Below are 20030 nucleotides of genomic sequence, written 5' to 3'. Positions count from 1 at the left end.
ATTCAGCCTTATTTGCATTAATAACTTTCATACCTGAGAGAAAGGATGGGAAGTAAAAAAAGTCAATTAAGAATAGTGTTCATTTTTATTCTTTAGGTCAGGAACGCGCATAAACATCGATACAACTGTATAAACACATTGAACTTAATGTCGCTGTACTTAATAAAATTAAATCGCAAAGTTCGAAATGGATAAAAGCGAAATAGCAGTTTTATGAGAGTTATAAAATCGATATGAAAAAAAATCAATTAGAATTATTTGTTTGCGTTATTTATTGCGTTAAAAATTAATGCATAAAAACATATACAAGTCTAACGCAGTTTATCAAATACTGTTTCAAACAATAAAATTATGACTAATTAAATTTCAATGATAATTTTATATCATAATTAATTTTCGTGTAAACAAATATTTAAGATTATTGAAACAATTTCTGCGTAAAGTTTAATCTTGTGCTTAAAAGCAAAAAAAAAAGTCCGTAAACGTAACGATTAAGACAACGACATGATTTTTGATTAATTTTCACGATCTTACGACATTATGGCACTAACTGTAACTCGCTGAACGCAGGCTTTGCTTAATATCATCAAAAATAATAAGCGCACTTTCGTCCAAATGAGTCACATCTTGTCACGTTTTTACCTCTAAATTATCAGTATTGATTTGAATGTATTATCTACTAGGATTGTGTGAAATCTTATTTGATTCCGGAATCAATACGGGAAATCGGTTCAAGTAATCGTGATAACCGAAACGATTAATTCTGAGATTGACTCGTAAAATCCATAGACATGGTATGAATAGACGGAGCGTGCCGTCGCTAAGTTGACGCCAGCAATTAATAAAAGTGAGAAAAAAGAGGAAGTGCACTGCACGGGCATTCTCTTCGTCTCTTCGCATATGTACAAGTTGTTTTTTAACTGGTCTGATTATAGCATAGATATAATATATCAATCAATATTAATATATTTATGGTATGAGTATATTTCAATATTAAATTGAATATATTTTATTGGTATATTTCAATATTAAATTGAAATATACCAATAAATCAATTTAATATTGAAATTGATATATTGAAATTATAATATATGATAATATTGAAATTTGACAACATTTAGTTTGGCGCAAGTGTGTTTAAAGTTATTTAATATTTAATATTATTAATTGAAAAGAACGCAATGTACGACGACACGCTTTTCTATTAAGAGAACAATGCTCCGTCTATTCATACTATGTCTTGGCAAAATCAGATCAAATAATGGATTGAATATGTGCACTGAATGTATACCGACTTTAGTAATAATTTTTTTTTTAATAAGGCCGGCTCTGAAATCATATGGGACGAATATTTGACCTGACTTTATACGGAATCAATTGTTCCAACGTACTGATTACTCGAATCGATTTAACATGTCAATTTTGGGAACAAATATTATTTCAGCTTTATCGTCTATTACAATCGACATATTCAATGTTATATGCGGTGACGTGTTCCTTTTTTTTTTTACATATTGGGGTATCATGATGTTCGTACGCGATATTATTTACAATTGTGCTATCTAGATTGACAACGGCAATCCAGAGAGAATAAGTATTAACGTCTCATATTTATTACTGAATTTAGGGCGAGCAAAAATATCGATCGAAGTCGCTTACAGACGGAGTACATAATTAACACACGCACATTAAAGGGCTCTAACATTATGGTATGTTTGAGACATTAATTTATCACATATCTTGCCACGGATAATACATATTTCGACATCGAGCGTTATTCTCTCGCGCCCTTTCACTGTCTACGTATCACTGTCTACAAATTTCGGTACTTATTCGATACTATGCTGGCCGCTTGGATCAAGAATTCGTGGTCATCGTATATATTACACGATATACGTCGTATTGCAGCACCAATCATTACAAGCAGCACCAATGATTAATAAACTTAACATTGTGATTAAGAACATTATATATATATATATATATATATATTAAAGTTCTTCATATTATCAATCAGACTTCGCTGTTCTGTTCCGTTTTTGATTGAATTCGGAGTGCAAATTTATTATAGAGATTAGATTGATTAGGTACGTTCTTTCGTGTACAAGTAGAATAAATAATGGATTGTCGGTGTAATACTATAATGTTAGATATATAAATACTTTTTTCATGTTACAGATTTAAGCCAATTTGATTTAATAATTTTTTATAAACCTAAAAATAATAACTATTAAAAAACGAAACATATCTATAAATATCTATTATTTCGATACTATAAAAAGAAAACAATTATTCAATATATTCAAAGTATGCACGTCTTTTTAGTATCAATTTTTATAGTTATTCGACTAGTTATTTAATTAATTATTTATCTAAATATCTAATTGCTGCTTGTGCGCACTGTGAGTAATTTATAATGTAGGAACCGTTCGAAAGCAGTAGTTAAATCTACTTCGAGGTGATTCAGTTGTGATTTTACGTGTACATTTCGTGCGTTTTATATATATTTTGCGCTCCGCTTGTGTTTCTCTGGTGCTTTTGTCTTTCCTTTGGACCAACTTCGTCCAAATTTGAGCTACATTTGAGCTAGACTAGTGTTCAAAGCGGAAGTCGTTGTTTTCGAATTGACACTAGCCACGGAGTGAATACGATTACATCATGTGACAACGTCTCGCAGACAACTTATTTAATTGAAGATTAATTGAATCCAAAAAAAATATATAGCAGTAATTATTCGAACAGGTACTCGCTGCGTACAATACTATTATCATAAATTATTCAAAAATACTTTAATGAGCTTATTCCTTTGACTAGATCCTGCGAACCTCGAAAAACTTCGATAAAATGACTTATTAAAGATCAAAATTCATGTGCACTCAAGTTTAAAAGAGAAACTTAAATATTTCATAAATTCAGTTAAACTTTTCACGAATAACATTATTTGTATTGATAAATGCTACATAACAATGCAAATAAATGCATTTTATTTCGTAAAATAAATAACGTACATTTTTTAATAAAAATATTAATCTTATGAAAATTATTAAATGTCATTCATATCCTAATTAATTCGTTTAAAAATCCTGCATTTCCCGATAATTTCACAAAAATGTGTATACGTGAGTAGAAAATATATAATTAGAAAAATAAACTTTAGTGGATTTTTTACGCATAACGTAATTTGAATACACATGAATTTGTTCCACCTACAATGTACAACAATAAAGTCCTGTCGCAGAACTTACAAGAAGGAACAATAATATTACAAATACTGAATAGTAATTCTCATTCTCTACAAAAAGCAGTGACTATTCTCTTTCTCTTCTCAATTTATAAATTTGGAGACTTTACAAAACCACTGACATATGATTTGCATTTGAATGTAGTCGCCACTGTTTAAGTCACACGCGAATATTGAACTGCTTACTTTCTTTTTTACTTATCAAATTACAATACTTTTATACAATATGTCTTAGATCCATCGATAGTTCTTCCAATTTATAAACTTTTATGATGAAATTTACTTATGCCGCAAAAATTTTATAGAAAATCTGCATTTCTTTGCAAATTTTTTTTTAACATTAAACACGTTGGTGTAAACTTGGTGTAACTTATACAATTAAGTCGTAACTTTTGATTTGGTCAGAATAAAATCTAGTAAGAAAAATAAATTTAAAAAATACGATTTTGTCAAGTTATAAATACGATTTTATTATCTATCTACGTCAAGACTTATTTCATTAGACTTCTTCCATTTTCATTGCAGATTAACATTTTCATAATGCCTTGTAATTTAAACAAATTATCTTTCTTGATTTTGGTCCTTTGTGTATATATGTACAATTGGAAGATCCTCTCGATGGTTCCGAGTCATTCCGTATGCATTCTAATTCATTTCCGCATTGCACATTTAACAATAAATGTCTATCATCTCAAGTGCATGTTACATGCATGAATACATTCTTTACATTATTCCTTATAGAATAAACGAAACTTGGACAATTCAATACTAAATGCATGGCAAGAATTGAGTATCCTAAACAAATGCATGTTACACACCATTTTCACGATACATTACTTTACTTCACGACGTCCTACAGGCGTCTACAGTTTTCCCAAATTTTTATCAAGATTACAATTTTTTTGTCCTCAAATAAATTTTGTCATGATATAAAGTGTGATTTCAGAAGCCTGCCACGGCTATCTTCACTTCTCGTCTTACGTTACTCGTTCGAAAAAGTAAAATATAGAAACATTGTTTTGGAAGATTTGACAATTAGGCACACAAATTGCCCTCTTTTAAAAAATATACACGTAACCCTTTTCGCATGCGATCCAACATTCATTTGTGTCTTGAAGAATTTCTCTCTCTCCATCTATCCGCTTCTGCGTCTCGATTAGACCAAAACCTACTTTATTCCGCTTGTCATGCATTTACGCAAGAGCGCAGAGTTTCGCATCACCGAGCCGTACTTTCAATTGCCTCTGAAAGCAACGAATAAAATTTCACGAAAGTCTGAACCTTCTTCAAGGTGGCTCGAGTGCGCGAGATCGCGTACTTTTTTTGCGCTTTGTCGGGCGTCATCTCGTCTTAGGACTTCGTAATCTGTCCAACCACTGTCTTCGAGCCAAGTCGGTAGACACGAACGCTACATGTGCTCTTCGAAATCGTAGCCATTTCTCGATCCAGGCAATGTTTTTTTTTCTATTTTGGAAGAATCGGAATCTTTTGTAGAAATTGAGCAACGTGTCGGGCGGACACACGCGTGCACGGAACTTCCTGTAGCCGCCGGAAGAGCCTTTTAAACATATCCTCGGGCGATTCCTCCTCAGGTGTTCAGCAGATTCTGCGAGAAGTCGTGCTCGCGCCACGAGTTGGTCGTGCACACGCCCTCCCCTCGCCACCATTCGTTCACATCTTTGTAGTATTTCGGTGGGCGGTTGTCGTGCAGCATGGCGCACACCCGGCACCAGAAGTATGTATTGATAAACTCGCCGGTGCCCTTCCAGCGAAAGTACGAGTTGTACAGTGCGTCGTCCTGATCCAGTCGATGCAGGTACTCGGCGAGCTCCTTCGGCGATTCGAATTCGTCAACGTGGATGTAGGAACGGTACGGCGCGCTACGCGCGTAGTCCGTTGGATGGGCGCCCATCACGATGGGCAGAACGTTGTGTCTGTATTCGGAAATGAATAGACTTATTATAAAGATGATAATTTCAGCCGCGAGAGGAACCGAGGGGTGACTGTGTGCCACGATAGGTGCCGTTACGTTACGCGTCGCATTATACGTCACACACATTTCACGGATCAACGAATGTCCAGTTTAGCCCGCTCGGACTTTAATTAAAACCGCGCAAACCGCGCGCATTTCCACCTATTTGACAAGAGGAGGATATTAGGTAACGCGAGTTGGCACGCAACCGCCTTATTCGAGATGCGCGTACGACATGCCACAAAAGTTGGCAAAGGTTGCCGACCTCTGGGTGAAATGATCGAGCATTCCGGTCGGCCGACTTACATTCACGTCGCACAAAATACCCGCGCGTCAAAATACCCGCGCGGTCGTCCGCATAAATTGTGCGCGCGAAAGAGTAGCGAATATCGACCTGCACATACCCGAGTCCGTTGACGAAGAACTTTTCCGTGATGTAATCCTTGCAGTTGGAGTTCTCGAACGCAAGGTAGAATTTGTAGTCCTCGTCGAGCATGTCAAAGCACGTTTGCGACTGCGACCGCGGACAGCGTAGACTGCCGCACGCTCCGTAAATGTCCACCTGAATATATTTCGAGAGTTCCCTGGCATAATGCATGCGCTGATTTCGGGGATGGCAGTTGGAAACGAACCAAGCGACCTGATTAAAGAGCAAAGTAGAAGAGGAACGTGTCATGTGTAATAGTGCCTATTTACCTTACATTTGGTAAAAGTGAGAGTAGCGCGCCCGAATAGCGACGCGAAAGAAATATTCGCAGAGAAATCGTGTATCACGCGACGCGATGAAGGAAACTGTTCATCAAACGTTCAAGCATACGTCACTTAGAGATCTTTATGGTTCGCATAAATGGAATGAGATCTTCGACGAATCTGATTGCCTTACCTTCTTCGTTTTGTTCACCGCGTAATTAATCGTTTGTGAAATTTGTGTGACACTGGAATCGTAATATTGCCACCTTTCGTAGGGCGCCACTATGTCGCTGTCACGTCGATATGTGGCCGTCCAATTGATAAGGGCATTCTTCACACTCTGCGTGTGATAAGGACATTCTAAAAAATACAGCATCCACGCCTGCCAAAAATCGCATAATTCTTATTACGCGAAGACAATGGATCCTTTCTTGCAGTATATCTTTACAGTATAAACGAAGCTTTACAATAAATCGGTCATGAAGAAAAAAGGTCGGATATCTTATCGTTAAAATCCACAGAATTGATATTATCATCGTTACACAAGATACCTGATTGTAAGGTCTTCGCCCCACGTGTGTGACGTAATCCTTAAATAGAATGAGATCAGCATCGTCCGGATTATCGCGAACGATCGTGCAGGTATTCACCGGACAGCGTTGCTGCGTGAAAATGTCAGGGCCGATTTTGGCTTCGGCCATTCCGTGAGGAATCATTATCTTTTTCAATGGATGCTCGCCGCCCGTTTTGTTGTAATCAGGTGGCATGAACATTAACTGTGAAAAAGAATGCGACATTAGTATATCATACACAATCATACAGAATCGAGTGATTTGTTGATATTACTATTACTATTACATTGAATCTTTTCAAACGCGGATGCAATTTCGTAAGTTCTTGTGCAATAATCACCTGATTGGTCACACGATCATCGTAAGCATTTTCCTCCGGCCACAATTGAGCCAGCCTCCGGCCAGTACTGCGGACTTTCATAGCCGGATAGGGTCTTCTGGTTCCTCCTTTCATGTACCAAGGTCTGCGCGATGGATCCAAGTCTATTGAATTTTCGCTCATACTGGTGGTTCCATTTATATTCGAAGTCTTGGAATGAAAAAACAAATATATAAATAATGGTCAAGAAATCATATTTACACTATATTATCACTCTCTGCTACAATTTAGAAAATTAAAGCGTAACATTATTATTTTTAAGCGTGGCACTGTACATGCGTGCATAAACACAAAAGCATATTTTATTCTAACATACATAGACCGGAAAGTGGCAAAAATATGTTATTAAAGCGAAACTCTTTTTCTATCTCATGAACAATTTAAAAAATGTGTTAATATACTGCTACGCAAACGGCTAAATTGCTAAACTCTCGTTAACTAATATACTTCAGTACTCGTATAATTTTTCTCTATCATCTAAGCGCTGAATATTTAGCGGAATAAAAAACCTATTATAATGTTCCAAATAATCATTGTCGAATCCTACAACATATTTAATAATTGCGCATTTTTAAACGAGTAATACTTATTCGAATTTATTAATGCTGAAACAACGTTTCGTAATTTATTCCCAATCACTGAACCTCATGAAGATTATTGTTTATATTTTATTCGGAACATTATAGCTTTCTCTACTCTATATGTGGCATTAACTACGTAATATTAGCACTATGAAAGGCCAGCCGAAAAAGAGGAAGCCACTAAGTTTATAAGAAAAACGTCCGCATCATATTATTTAAGCTATAACAAGAATAAGTGAGACGACGTACGAAAGGATGATAATATTAAATAAAATTTTGAAAATTTGTAATAGCGTATTTATGCAAATTTAAGTATAATATTATATGGTTATTTTTTATTCTGTAAACATTTTTTTAATTGATGTATGAAAATGCCATGGCTTTGTTGGTAATGCTCCGTTTTTTTTTAATTTTTTAATGTCTTTGTGATTAATCGACACTGCAACTTAATGACTGTACCTCGGACGGAAATCTTTTCTTCATTTGCTCCCGAGTGCGTAATACTCGCATCGTCGGCTTCTTCGATTTCAAAGGCCAATCGGGTTTCATCTGCGAGCGAAATTTATTTTTATTCTTTCAACTGTAATTTATTTTATATATGCCACTTATATGATTTATTTCATAGCCACATAGATACACCGCTTATCTACACTTCCTTCCCTCTTTTCTTCTTATCAAAAGTCACGATAACAACACATCTATAATAGCATAGCGATAATTTCGTAAGATTAACCTTAAAAAAATTTATATATCGTTCTGTCTATTTTTCTGGTCAAACAATTAAATATCTCAATAAAAATTATATTTATACGTGGGGATAATATTGTTGAGATGAAATATTTAATAACATTCATCACTTCTCGAAGCAATACTGGTTCTGCAGAGATAATTGCGAGTATTAGCGAAAAGCTAAGAACATAGTGCAGAAAATGTTTTGTATCACGTAAATATATAATATGATAATAATACGTGAATTTGTATCAGTCACGCTAGTTAATAATTTAAAACGTACCTTCGGCCCGTCGCCAGCAGTTCGAGCGGACTGCGGCTGGCCAGGATGTGGTCGCATGCTGTGCCATATCTCGTCCTGTAGTAGATTCAATAGGACAACCAACGTACCCGTTAGACATAACACGTATACAAAGTATCTCTTCAGAGAGAAACGCGGCAGACCCATGCCGCCCGGTTCCTAACTGGGCGACACTTTTATCTAGCCATGCGTCACTTCGCTCCACGACATTCGGCTATCCTATAATCAAAATTGATGGACGAATAAGAAATCGATTGATATCTACAAGCATAATAAATGTGAAAAACAGACAAAGCGCAATAATTAGAAAAACATATATGCAAACATAAAATTAAGAAGTCGAATTTATAATCTCTTTTCTCTAACTTTGAAAAAAGAATTCCCTTGTGCGAAATAAAAATCAGTAGCATAATTTATTGTAATAGAAAATTAGTAATTACTTAGGAATCAATTTATTAGATTCAGAAAATTGTATTTTGTATTTTATCAAAAACTATCAATGAAAATAATATATTAATTATTGAAGCATAGTTTTTATACAAGTACATGTACATTATGTAATTTAAAATTAGTGGTGGAATTTGATAAGATTAATTAACCTTGTTAATTTCCGGACTGCTGGCTCTTTCAACATTTATGATTATGCAATATAACGACATTCACACGAAAATCTCTTTATTATTGCGATGATTCATTATTGATTCATACGCAAACTTTCCAAGCCTTTGCCCCATTAAATGTGGCAAAGAGAAATTTTATTAAATGAGAACATTATAACCTTTTAAATTTTGTAATTTTAAATACAAATGTATTTTAAATACAAACTTTCTTTATTTATTCAAATTGCTATAAAAAGAAAGCCTTACTTTAAATATTTATTAATATTTCAATGTTCAAATATTTATTTTAAATATTTATTATAGCTTCAAAAGATAGCACAAAAATATTTTAATAAATTTAATTATATAGCTAATTATATAGTTCAAAAATATTAGACAGTCATAAATTTCATGTAAAATGGAATATCCTTGCAATTTACGGATAGCCAACACAACATTTTTCATTTATTATATTAAATAATTTTATTTGAAACATAATGTGATTTAATTAATTACAATTGCAAGATATTATTTGTCATCCAATTGCATTGTTGCACGTCCTCATATAATTATTATTTTGCGACATCCAATTATTGAATTGCATCTAAATTGAAAATGTGCACGACACCTGCATACGTTTGTTAATATTTGTACGCGAATAATCCATTTATATTATATTCTTTTGTGCCGTCCAATAATAAATCTTTTGTGTCCTGACCTGCATTCACATTTCGTTTTCGTAGCTTTTTATTATTGTTTTTATTTGTTTATTCAAAATTTTATAATATTAAAAGTTACAACAATTATTGTACTTGTGGATTTACAGTAATCACAAACGCACGGTATGTATTTAAAAAAATGGTGTATTTACACACATATGCATGCACATTCGTGTACATTATCACACGACAATCGCGAGATGCGAAATATTTTTGAAAAGAAAGTATCTTAGTGTCCAGAATAATGTTCCTTCGAATTCTCGCCCGAGAAACGCATTTCTAATCGCTTGATGCTAAACGAATGATTCTGCTACTTTATGAAAAGGTGAACGATAAATTTGCCGCGTTGCAATACGCTTTCATGCCTCTATCTTCGATCTGCTATAAAGTTTACATTCACTAGATAGTCAATATGCGCTATATATACTCCGTGTGAGCGAGAAGTTTTAATTTATATTAAATAACACGATATATGTTATTGTTTAAAATAGTACACTGATACATTATATATAATGCAGCATTATGTACATCAATTTTATCTACAATTTTATCGACATTTTTTGTGGCAGTTTACCTTTCTATATTCAAAGCGTTTTCTCTCGTAAAGTTCGCACGATAAAAATTTTATTTTAGCCTAGATTTCGCAAAAAAGCGACCTTTGTGTCTATAAAAGATTAAAAAATAAAACAAAGTTTGATAACATTATTTTCTCATAATAAATCTACTGTGAACGTTGTCACACTAGTATTTTATCCATAAAAGAGCGCGCATATTTTCGATAAGATGACACGATATTTCTCATTCTCAAGAGGATAGCTTGAAGCTACAGCGGCAAATTGAAAACATAAATAATGCGGACTTTTACGCTCTTCTCTCTGTTGGAAACTATATTTTATTTTTTTATTAAAGTCGTTTCTCCATCGACTAAATTGCATTCACGTAGTGTTCAAATATTAACATCCCACTTTAGTCCACGAAGGTTGGTTCATGTACAATCAACGTGGCACTACGCATTCTCTCACAATTTTCAAAAAAGTTACTTACACGCAGAAGCGACCGTGTGTTTGGTAAATAACAATTTTATCTATGTCACAAAATTCGTCAACAAATAACTTATTCGTTAAACGATTGAACGGCAAGTTTTTTTCCAATAAAATTTTCTTCTAAGTAATCCGTTAACCTTCGATGTCAAACTTTAAGCTAGCAACAAACAAAATCACTTGGTAAAATGCTGTCTTTTCGCGTATGAATATACGCAGAGATCTGAATTCTTCTAACCTCGGTCACAGTCTTTTCACACAGTGGTGTTAAACGTGCATTCGCGCTAACGTTACCGTAAACTTATGCACAGACGAACAGTTTAAATATCACTGTTGATCGGTGAGGCGCCGAGCTCGTTACATTACTATCTTATCACTCGCCTCTGTAGGTAATGGGGAGGTAGGTGGATACACTAATGTTTGGAAATTTCACACGATCGAGCAGTTTAGATAAGTAGGATCGCAAGATAGAACGTCTAATACTCTTTCAAGCTAAAAATATGTTTGAGCAATATGTGTTTAAGCTGTTCGAATTAATTTCTAAAAATTCGGAAATTGACATTTGCGTAGAGTTAGACAAAAATAAAAAGTTGGTTACTTTTTATTTGCAATGTACGCTATTTTATTTCAATTTTCTTTATATTTCGATTATTTGAATAATCAGACACTACAAATTTTTGACTTAATTTTTTTGCTTCGAATTTTTTAAGTATAATTTTAATATATAATATTTGTACCTTTTTCTGAATCGCATAATATACAAAGTAATATTTATATTAAATTAAAATAATATTGATTATTTTTGAAACTCTACTGTACGTTTATTTCTTTATGTCATTAAAACTCACTGAGAACCGCGCACGTCTAAAAACGAACAAACATTTAAATATCGACTTTATTTTAACTATCTTATCATGCTTACATGTTAATATTTTACATGTCCTTATTCCCGTTCTATGACTTGAAAATGAAACGGTCAATATTGTAAACGGTCAATTTTGCACGACACAGATAAGCCGTGTAACGAATGTTACGTATTTTCAATACAATTCCGAATATTTTACTGATTTTTATATTCGGTAGGTGTTTTTTTATGATCGCGATATTTCTATCTTGGAAATTGTAATATCATTTTAAAAGATAAGATATAATTCATACATGTGTCAGATAGATAAATTAAACATCACACTATGCACGCTAAGCATGTACGATATCATATATTATACATTTAGTAGATTAGAAAAATGATTGTGCGTTTTTTATGAACTTAATCTCGGCAATTGCGACAAAATCAAAACCTTGCGTGTCGAAGAGTTTAATAATAATCTACTAATGAAATCACGTAATTATTTGTGCATTCCCTCTTTTTATAGTATAATAATCGCGATAAATTTATAACTACAAAGCGCAGACAATTTTTCCTTGGCAATTGAAAATTTTACTTTATAATTTCCTCACATCTGGGATTTCGCTTTTAGGCTATTAAGTATTCATGCAATTCCGAAATTTTGATTCATATCCGATTCATATAATCAGAATTGGACGCAATTTTATTTTTATCTTTTTTCTACTTACTATATTTGGCATTGCCTGAGATAATTTTGTGCGGAAAACTCAGCGAAAGAATTTAATCGACACACGTGATATAAATTGCAATCAATCGGTTTATATAACCAATGTTATTTCGTTTTATCGGATAACTGACTTTCTATTTAAACGGTTCGGTTGATTGATATAATATTGATAGAATGATGATGTTAATAATAATAATATTAACTATACTAACATTGAGAAATAACGAATATAGAATCTTCTGTATCGTCCATTAATCTAATGCAGCCATTATATGATTAAATTTTTTTATTATAGCAGCATAATAAATTTCATTAAAAAAACTTCGTAAACTGAAACTCTTTACATCATCCCTGTGTAACTCGATATTAAATTTAGCATGTTTTTAAACTAATGCGATGAGAGACTTTAAAATCTAATGAAACATGTATGCTGCTCATTAATTCAGCTTGAATTAACATAAGTCTGATAATAAAAACTGGATCAACTATAAATATTATTTAATAAATCTTCTGTAGACTTACTGTTTCCTCTGACTATTTCTGTAAGGAAAACTGCGAGAAAATTTATAATCGATACAATCAATTGATATTTTACACTTTGAAATTTGATTTTTTCGGATAAATGATGGATTAATTTCAACATCTAATTGATTAAAATATATTGAAAAACACTTTTTATTATACTAATCAAACGAGATTTTTATATTATTACCGCTTATGTAATTCTCTTATTTAAAACAAGCATTGCAAAACTTGTATTCTTATTAAACAATGCATTTAACGGAAACATCATATTACACGATAAGATAATATTTGGAGATATTGCTTATTTGCTTAATTAATGTGCCATTTATTTATATTGATTATTCGTATTATTATCTCTTCCTGTTTTAATATGTACAATTTTTTAATAACCTGCGTGAAAGATAGCTGTTATGTTTCCTGTCACAGTACACTGATGAATAAAAGGTAGTAGTTTTCTTGTGCTATTAAATATATTAAGTATAATATCTCGCTTTCGATCTTTGATCGAACTTGAATTTCTCTTTCGTAAATTTGTCCACTATTTTTCATCGAACATTCTCACACACGAACGTATCTATCAATATCGAATTCGAACAATGATTTCAATATACATGTGTAATATCACTGTTTCTTTTATCTCATTATGCTTTTCATGATTTTGTGACAACACCGAGCTACATCACGCACAGGCTTCAATTATATTTATACACGCACACACATATGATCGAAGAACTATTAATGATTGACCGTAAGCAAATGACACTCTAAACATCGTCGAAAGTGCTTTAAATTGCGATTCTCGCGTCGTGACGACTGTGCCGATGCGGGCCGATAACGCAAATGGTCTCGAAATTGTTATTCGATTTGTACACTGGTGCGAAATTTTACTATTTCTATTTCTATTTCACACTTTAGAAAACAGTGAGAAATTTTGTTTCTAATGAAATTAGAACAGTAAAATTTAATTGCTCGATACTTGATTTATCGAAATTGATAAGAAATTAAAAATAAATTTTTTTGCAGGATAAGATAACTTAACAATAAGATATATAACAATGAATGATAAAAGATTTAGCACAAGGTAAATGTTTTCTATGTAAAAAAGACATGAAAGAAATAATTTAAAGTAATATAAAGAAATGACATACAGATAAAAACTGCCATTGTCAAATGCGTTAAAATTTGACATCAAGCTGCATAGACGATATAAAATTATACTCTATGCAACTTTTTTTTATCAAAATTAATGTTATTATCATATGAAAAAAAATTTGTTTACATTATCTGACGAGTAACTATTAATCGATAGATAAAAGCCTTTCAGAAAGTCTCACCGTCGCAGATAGTGGCTGGCGTATTGGGTAGAGAAATATCTTTTACACTTGTAATGTGTCTACAAAGAAAAAAAAATATGGGCGGAACTGATAGACGTAACATCGTGCGCAGCTATGGATAAATATTGTTTATGCTGTTCCAATCCGTAGTTTCACGACACGCTAAATTGCTATCTCGTCGTCATGGCGCGCGCGTACATTGTCATTCGTATCCGACAAAATTCACGCATAATAAATGTGTCAGTCCGGCATTTCACGTAATCATTGACACGTTTCTATGCTGCGTCGCGAACGCGGAACAGTTTTCGAATCGTCCGTACGGTAAATGGGGAAGAATTTACGATTTATTTCATTCATTAATCTAGTTCTTTTTCTATCTCCGCTAAGAATCGCCGCATGCAACGATAACGATAAAATTAATTGACACTAATAAATCGGAAACAATAACTTCTGTTGGCTACGAATTATCGTCATCCCGTATGTAATGCATGCGGGTAATAAATCTACAGCAGGCAACACACGACGGCTGTCAGTGGATGCTGATATATTGTTATTTAAATCACTTCGTAACCACCTTATTACGTTCATTAATGACACATAAAAGTTTACAGTGGATTGTAATATCATAAATTTTGCGATTCGAATTTCGGCAATTGCGCTATTTTTTGTATTTTTGTACATTATAGAAATTTGTTTTTTTTTTTTTTTTTTTTTTACATCGGATTATATTCCTGTTTTTTTTAAAATAATATTTTTGTATTATTATATTATATGTTATTTTAAATAACGCAGTTTTCATTCTTTGAAACAATTTTGGTTGACTGTGATTCGGATGCGAACGTCTGCGCACCATATATATAATTGTCGCGATCGCAAGATAACCCAGATTAACTGCCATGTGGAATTCAGTTATATCATTCCCGGATGACCATTACAAAGAGATTCGGTAGTCAGATAGAGGAAGCCGACGCATGATTTTTTACGGCACAGTGATTCGACCCGATTAATCAGCTACCGATTTAATTTCGATGCTTTTTGCGTTGCTAGAGATTGCAAATATATATTTTCGCGCTTTTTCAGCAGAATCGACACGTATCGTTGCTTTTCAGCCAATAACATAAAGTGAAAATAAATTAAAAGAATTGTAGGTTGATTAAAATAAAATCGCAAGAAGAATAAAAGAAAAATATTTAAAGAGCATATTAAAGTCAAATCTGATAATCTCTATCAAATTTAGTTTAATTTTTAATGGTTGACAAGTAGCACAATAATATTAAATATTTGTCGATTCGTATATTATAAATATTATTTACTGAAGATATTTTTCAACAGCATATTATAACATTAAAGATTGAAATAATGTGTGTTATTTTATCAAATTCTGCAAATAGCATGATCAATTTCATTTATTTGAAATTAATTTCGGCAATTTGTTTAACGATTGAGATTCGGATAGCTTATATAGATATCGGATAACGATTGAGATTCGGATAACTTACATAGATACCATTTTATACATATATTTATATATCTTAATCGCCTAAGAATATAAAAATTTATGTCAGATTGTATATTTCAACAAATCATCTCAATTTCTATTTACGTTTATATTCATGATAGTTGCTCAAAGCGTGATTCATTAATCGCGGACGAATTTGGATATTGCGGTTTATTTCTACACAATTGATGTTCTAGAAACTAGAATCTATTCCCAGGCTATCTCGTGAAGAAATGAGAGAGAGGACGAGAGTGAGAAAGAAAGAGAGAAAAGAAAAGGGAGACAGAGAGAAAGGGAAAGCTACTAATGATATGAGAGAGAAATAGAATCTATGCCAAGCTACATAGTATGAACGCAGTATTAGTACGCTAATTTCGGCATTTTACCTTCAGTTTCAATTATATATTGACAACAACATATCAGCTCACTAATTCAAATCGTGCTTTATCATTTATAATTATTTAAGCCTTCAATTAAAATTTGTAACATTTGGGCTACCAGAGTTGTGTTCCCAATCAATTGAGGACGCTTACTCATTGCGGTACTCAATTTCGGAATACTCGTATTATTTAATTGCTCTTCAATTTCCGTCTCTTGCAATCTCTAGCAAATTAATCTTTGACGATCCTGTGTAATTTAAACAAGTTTTGCGTGCTATGATTTGCAAATTATTCGCTGATGCAGTAATGTCCAGTGTCAAACGCTGATCTAACAAACTTCACAAACTTCTTAAACTTTAGGGCATATAGCAATATTATTTTGTTAATACATGTTAATTGTGGAATTTTTTGTTTTAAATTATTAATTGGAAAATATTATGTAAATATTTTACAAATGCATTTCGACAAAATTTTTTTATAGTTTTCTAAAAAACATTTGCTGCATAAAATTGGGAAGACATAATATTGAAATAATTTGAGCACATGTGGACATCAGAAATTAAACTGATTTCTCGCCGATTGTTTGTTATAAAAAAATCTTAAAATTTAACTTGCGTGAATACAGTTTATGCGAAAGATATGTTCCCCATAAGATATACATTTGCATAACGCTTCGCGAATTATCGAACTTTATTTTGTGCTTTGTTGATCTTCTAAAAATAGCTGTTTCCGTAGCGACGATGATTTGCTTAAAATTTGCGAATAAATTCGGCCGTCAAGCACCGTTGCTACTATCGCCTTTATCCAAGTACCGTTACAAAGAGGATTACACCGTCGTATCAACACGATTCACCTTCACGCCTACATACCACGATTTTCCCCTGTGTTGTGCTCTACTGTATGGCAACCACACGCCAGATCTTACCGCCTTCCATATAGAATCCCCACGACACGTGCAACGAAGTAATCGAACCAAGCCAGCATATACTTCGGTACGTATTCGGTATACATTTGGCCTACGACACGCGATCGTAAGCATTGAACTTCTCACGCAAAACATCAATGTTTTTTTTTTTTTTTTGTAATTGTATTTTTGCATGATGTAGTTAAGCTCACTTTTCGATCAGAGTGAGTGAAATGTAAATTACGCGAACTTCGTATCTTGCTTCTTCTATTTTTCATATATCTGTTTTAATTGTATTTATTATTTCAATTTAGAAATGTAATACTAACATTTAACACCCTGTTTTATCGTATTCATGATTTCAACATATTTTTTACTACATAGAATTTTATCTTGATTGACAAAAACAATCTCGATGTAATCAGAACTTTTCTTCGCTTATCGATTTGCTTTTCCAGCTACGTGCGTTTACTATTTTAAAGTTTAGTGAAAATGTAGTAGCTTGCGGTAAAATGTTACTCAGTACATTCCACGGTTCTAGAAATGCAGTTCGATGCGACTGTCGAGAAACTTCGCGACAGTATAGTCCGCAAGAGTTGCGATATCTAATGGCGCGGCGAGTTGTGAAATATAAGGAAAACTATCGGAGGGTATAAGCACGATCCGGAGAGACAGTCGTATGCAAAACTTCATGACAACGGCGGAGTGCAAAGCTGCAAAAGAAGCGACGCTATGTATCTGCTTAACTATGCGACGAGACTATGAGGTGAGGTGACGAACTCGCAGTGCTCGAGACTTCTGCTCTCTAAGTCACTCGCATCGCATATCAACTTACAATATTGTTTTTTACATTAAAAAACGGAAATTGTAAACGTATTAAAAAATTCTGTGAGGTAAGTTGACTGAAATTGAGTCATGAATGAAATGTACCAATAGCGAAGATTCATAAATATAATGGCCGAATATTTGTTTTGGAAATTGAAGAACATTGAGATCTCTGAGCAAATAAAATATCTTGTATTGATTTTTATTGATATTGATTTTGGCTTTGACAATATGATTAACTACTAGCTGCATAATTAAGTTTAATAAAATTATTACATACACATAATCATTCAACACGAACGGTATTTACAATTAAGTTTATCAGATCTAATTATTGCAAATTAGCACAGTTATATTCCACAACATACTGCTGTAAAAATCTCTGTAAATTTGTAATGCGATATTTACAGTTTTATTAGTGCAAAATTTATTCTACAATATATGTAAAAATGAATAATACAAAATCATTTCTCAACTGTGTTTTGGAAAAAGGTTATTTAAAAAACTCCCACTTACTATGTTAAAATAACTGCAATTTCTAATTTTCTTTCATATTTATGTAATGAAAGTTCAAACATTGATTGAACAGCACGCCAAAACATATTTTGAAAAAATACTTAAATTAAAAACTCATTCTCTCATTCTCACACTTTGACGCAAACACACACACACACACATGTTATGTTTAATAAAAACAACCCTTAAAGATTTTATTTAAAAAAAAATCTTTTGATGTCATATAGAACATGACAGTAACAATAACGGAAAGCATATAGGCATTTAACTCGTCATTGCATTTCACGGTTGGCCACATAAAAAATCTCATCTGCACCGTAACACTTAAAATTTCACAACCACCACCACCATTAGAAATCCACCCGTGATAACGGGGTTCCTTTGAAAAGAAACTCACCAGATCGTCACGTGGTTGATCACGGAGTCCTTGTAAGAACTTGCAGCCCGACGGACGGATGCACCCCGATGATACACTCGGTCACATGTCAGAGTCCTTCGGGCAGGTCGTATACTGGGGGATGCGCGAACTTATTCATCCCCGCGATATCGGACAGGTCACGCGTTGTAGACGGCCGGCCCAACCCGTCGCTTCTGTCGTTTCGGTGGTAGTCCCCTCCCCCCCTCTCCTCTTCCTTCTCCTCCTCCTCCTCTTCTTCCTCTTCCTCCTCTTCCTCTTCTTCCTCCCTCCACGACTGACTCTCGCATCGCTCCTTCTCCCTTTCACAGCATAGTTCGCACGAAGAGCACCCTCCTATTCCCCTTCGATTCCCACCGAGGCGCCACCAGGACCTTACCCGATATCCCTACGTGAGGGGGGTAAAATCCATAAGATGCGCGTCTGCGCTTTCAACACGTGAGAGTTTGCGCTACTCACAAATATAAGCGCCCTTTAGTCGAAACATACCGAACTACCCTTCGCACAGAATTCTGATCTTAGCATAATATTCTAGCAAAGCTAATGAAATAACCAGCCAACGATTTGAGTTTTTCAAAACTGGGATGATACAACAATATTGTCATTAGTTTTAGAAATTTAAAACATATGGAATTAATTTCTACAGGAAATTTAACGCAATTATTAGTGCAATGAATTAAAAAAGGTCGGAAATTATTCAATTATCAATTCAAATATTTTGCTTAATTTATTATTCAGATAATAGTACAGAAACGCAAAATATTTTTAAGAATTGCAAAACTATGACTGTAAAAAGTTTATAGTACAGCAAATATGAGATTTGATATTTTAATAAAATGCTTATGTAAAGTATTATTAATTATATAAGTATAAGATTAAAAATGTAAACAAATTAAGTTTTTTCTGAAAGATTGTTTCTTTACATTTATTTTTTATTTCTGTTTATTCCCCACGAGGATTTAAAGAACAAAATTTTTTAAATATCAAATATCCAAACATCCAAATTTAAAATCAAATTCGAGATAAAAAAATTACAATTATTGTTAAAATTTGTCTTAAATATTAACAATTAAAAACAATTTCTCACAAGAAAAATGTTTATATCATCTTTTGTACTACTTTTGTATTCATCTCATCAAGCATATGTAAAATTGTTGTTAGACCAATTAAATATTAAAATAATAGATCTTAATTATTTTTTTATTTTATTTTTATCTAAATTTAATGTCGCTAATT

At 33.1% G+C, this 20030-nt stretch overlaps 2 protein-coding genes across 11 annotated transcripts in view; one reads left to right on the top strand and one right to left on the bottom strand.

Moving 5' to 3' along the window:
- LOC105673878 (uncharacterized) overlaps positions 1-20030 on the top strand; it is a 148704-nt gene that overhangs the window by 120133 nt on the left and 8541 nt on the right. The gene's annotated exons all lie outside the window — the stretch shown is intronic.
- On the bottom strand, positions 67-19258 carry FucTA (glycoprotein 3-alpha-L-fucosyltransferase A). Of its 3 annotated transcripts, none has more exons than XM_012369839.2 (8): positions 18777-19258; positions 8448-8684; positions 7895-7984; positions 6816-7004; positions 6455-6679; positions 6097-6285; positions 5618-5853; positions 67-5175 (listed from the first exon to the last, which is right to left on the bottom strand). In XM_012369839.2, the coding sequence occupies exons 2-8, from the start codon at positions 8610-8612 to the stop codon at positions 4830-4832; spliced, it is 1440 nt and encodes a 479-aa protein (XP_012225262.1). In that variant the 5' UTR covers positions 8613-8684; positions 18777-19258; the 3' UTR covers positions 67-4829. The 3 variants fall into 3 exon arrangements, with proteins under 3 accessions (XP_012225262.1, XP_067206530.1, XP_012225265.1); XM_067350429.1 differs by lacking the exon at positions 18777-19258 and adding an exon at positions 10828-11159; XM_012369842.2 differs by lacking the exon at positions 7895-7984 and having other exon boundaries at positions 18777-19215.

Source organism: Linepithema humile, chromosome 2 (genome assembly GCF_040581485.1).
Source record: "Linepithema humile isolate Giens D197 chromosome 2, Lhum_UNIL_v1.0, whole genome shotgun sequence".
NCBI lineage: Eukaryota > Metazoa > Arthropoda > Insecta > Hymenoptera > Formicidae > Linepithema > Linepithema humile.
The sequence above is the reverse complement of the archived record's forward strand: the minus strand, read 5'-3'. Positions and strand labels throughout refer to the sequence as shown.

Coding starts and splice junctions, on each gene's coding strand:
- FucTA (XM_012369839.2), bottom strand. CDS start 8,612: ATGGGTCTGCCGCGTTTCTCTCTGAAGAGATACTTTGTATACGTGTTA. Junction 7,005..7,894: donor AGAAAAGATTTCCGTCCGAG/GTACAGTCATTA, acceptor TTTCATTCCAAG/ACTTCGAATATAAATGGAAC. Junction 6,286..6,454: donor GGCGAAGACCTTACAATCAG/GTATCTTGTGTA, acceptor GATTTTTGGCAG/GCGTGGATGCTGTATTTTTT.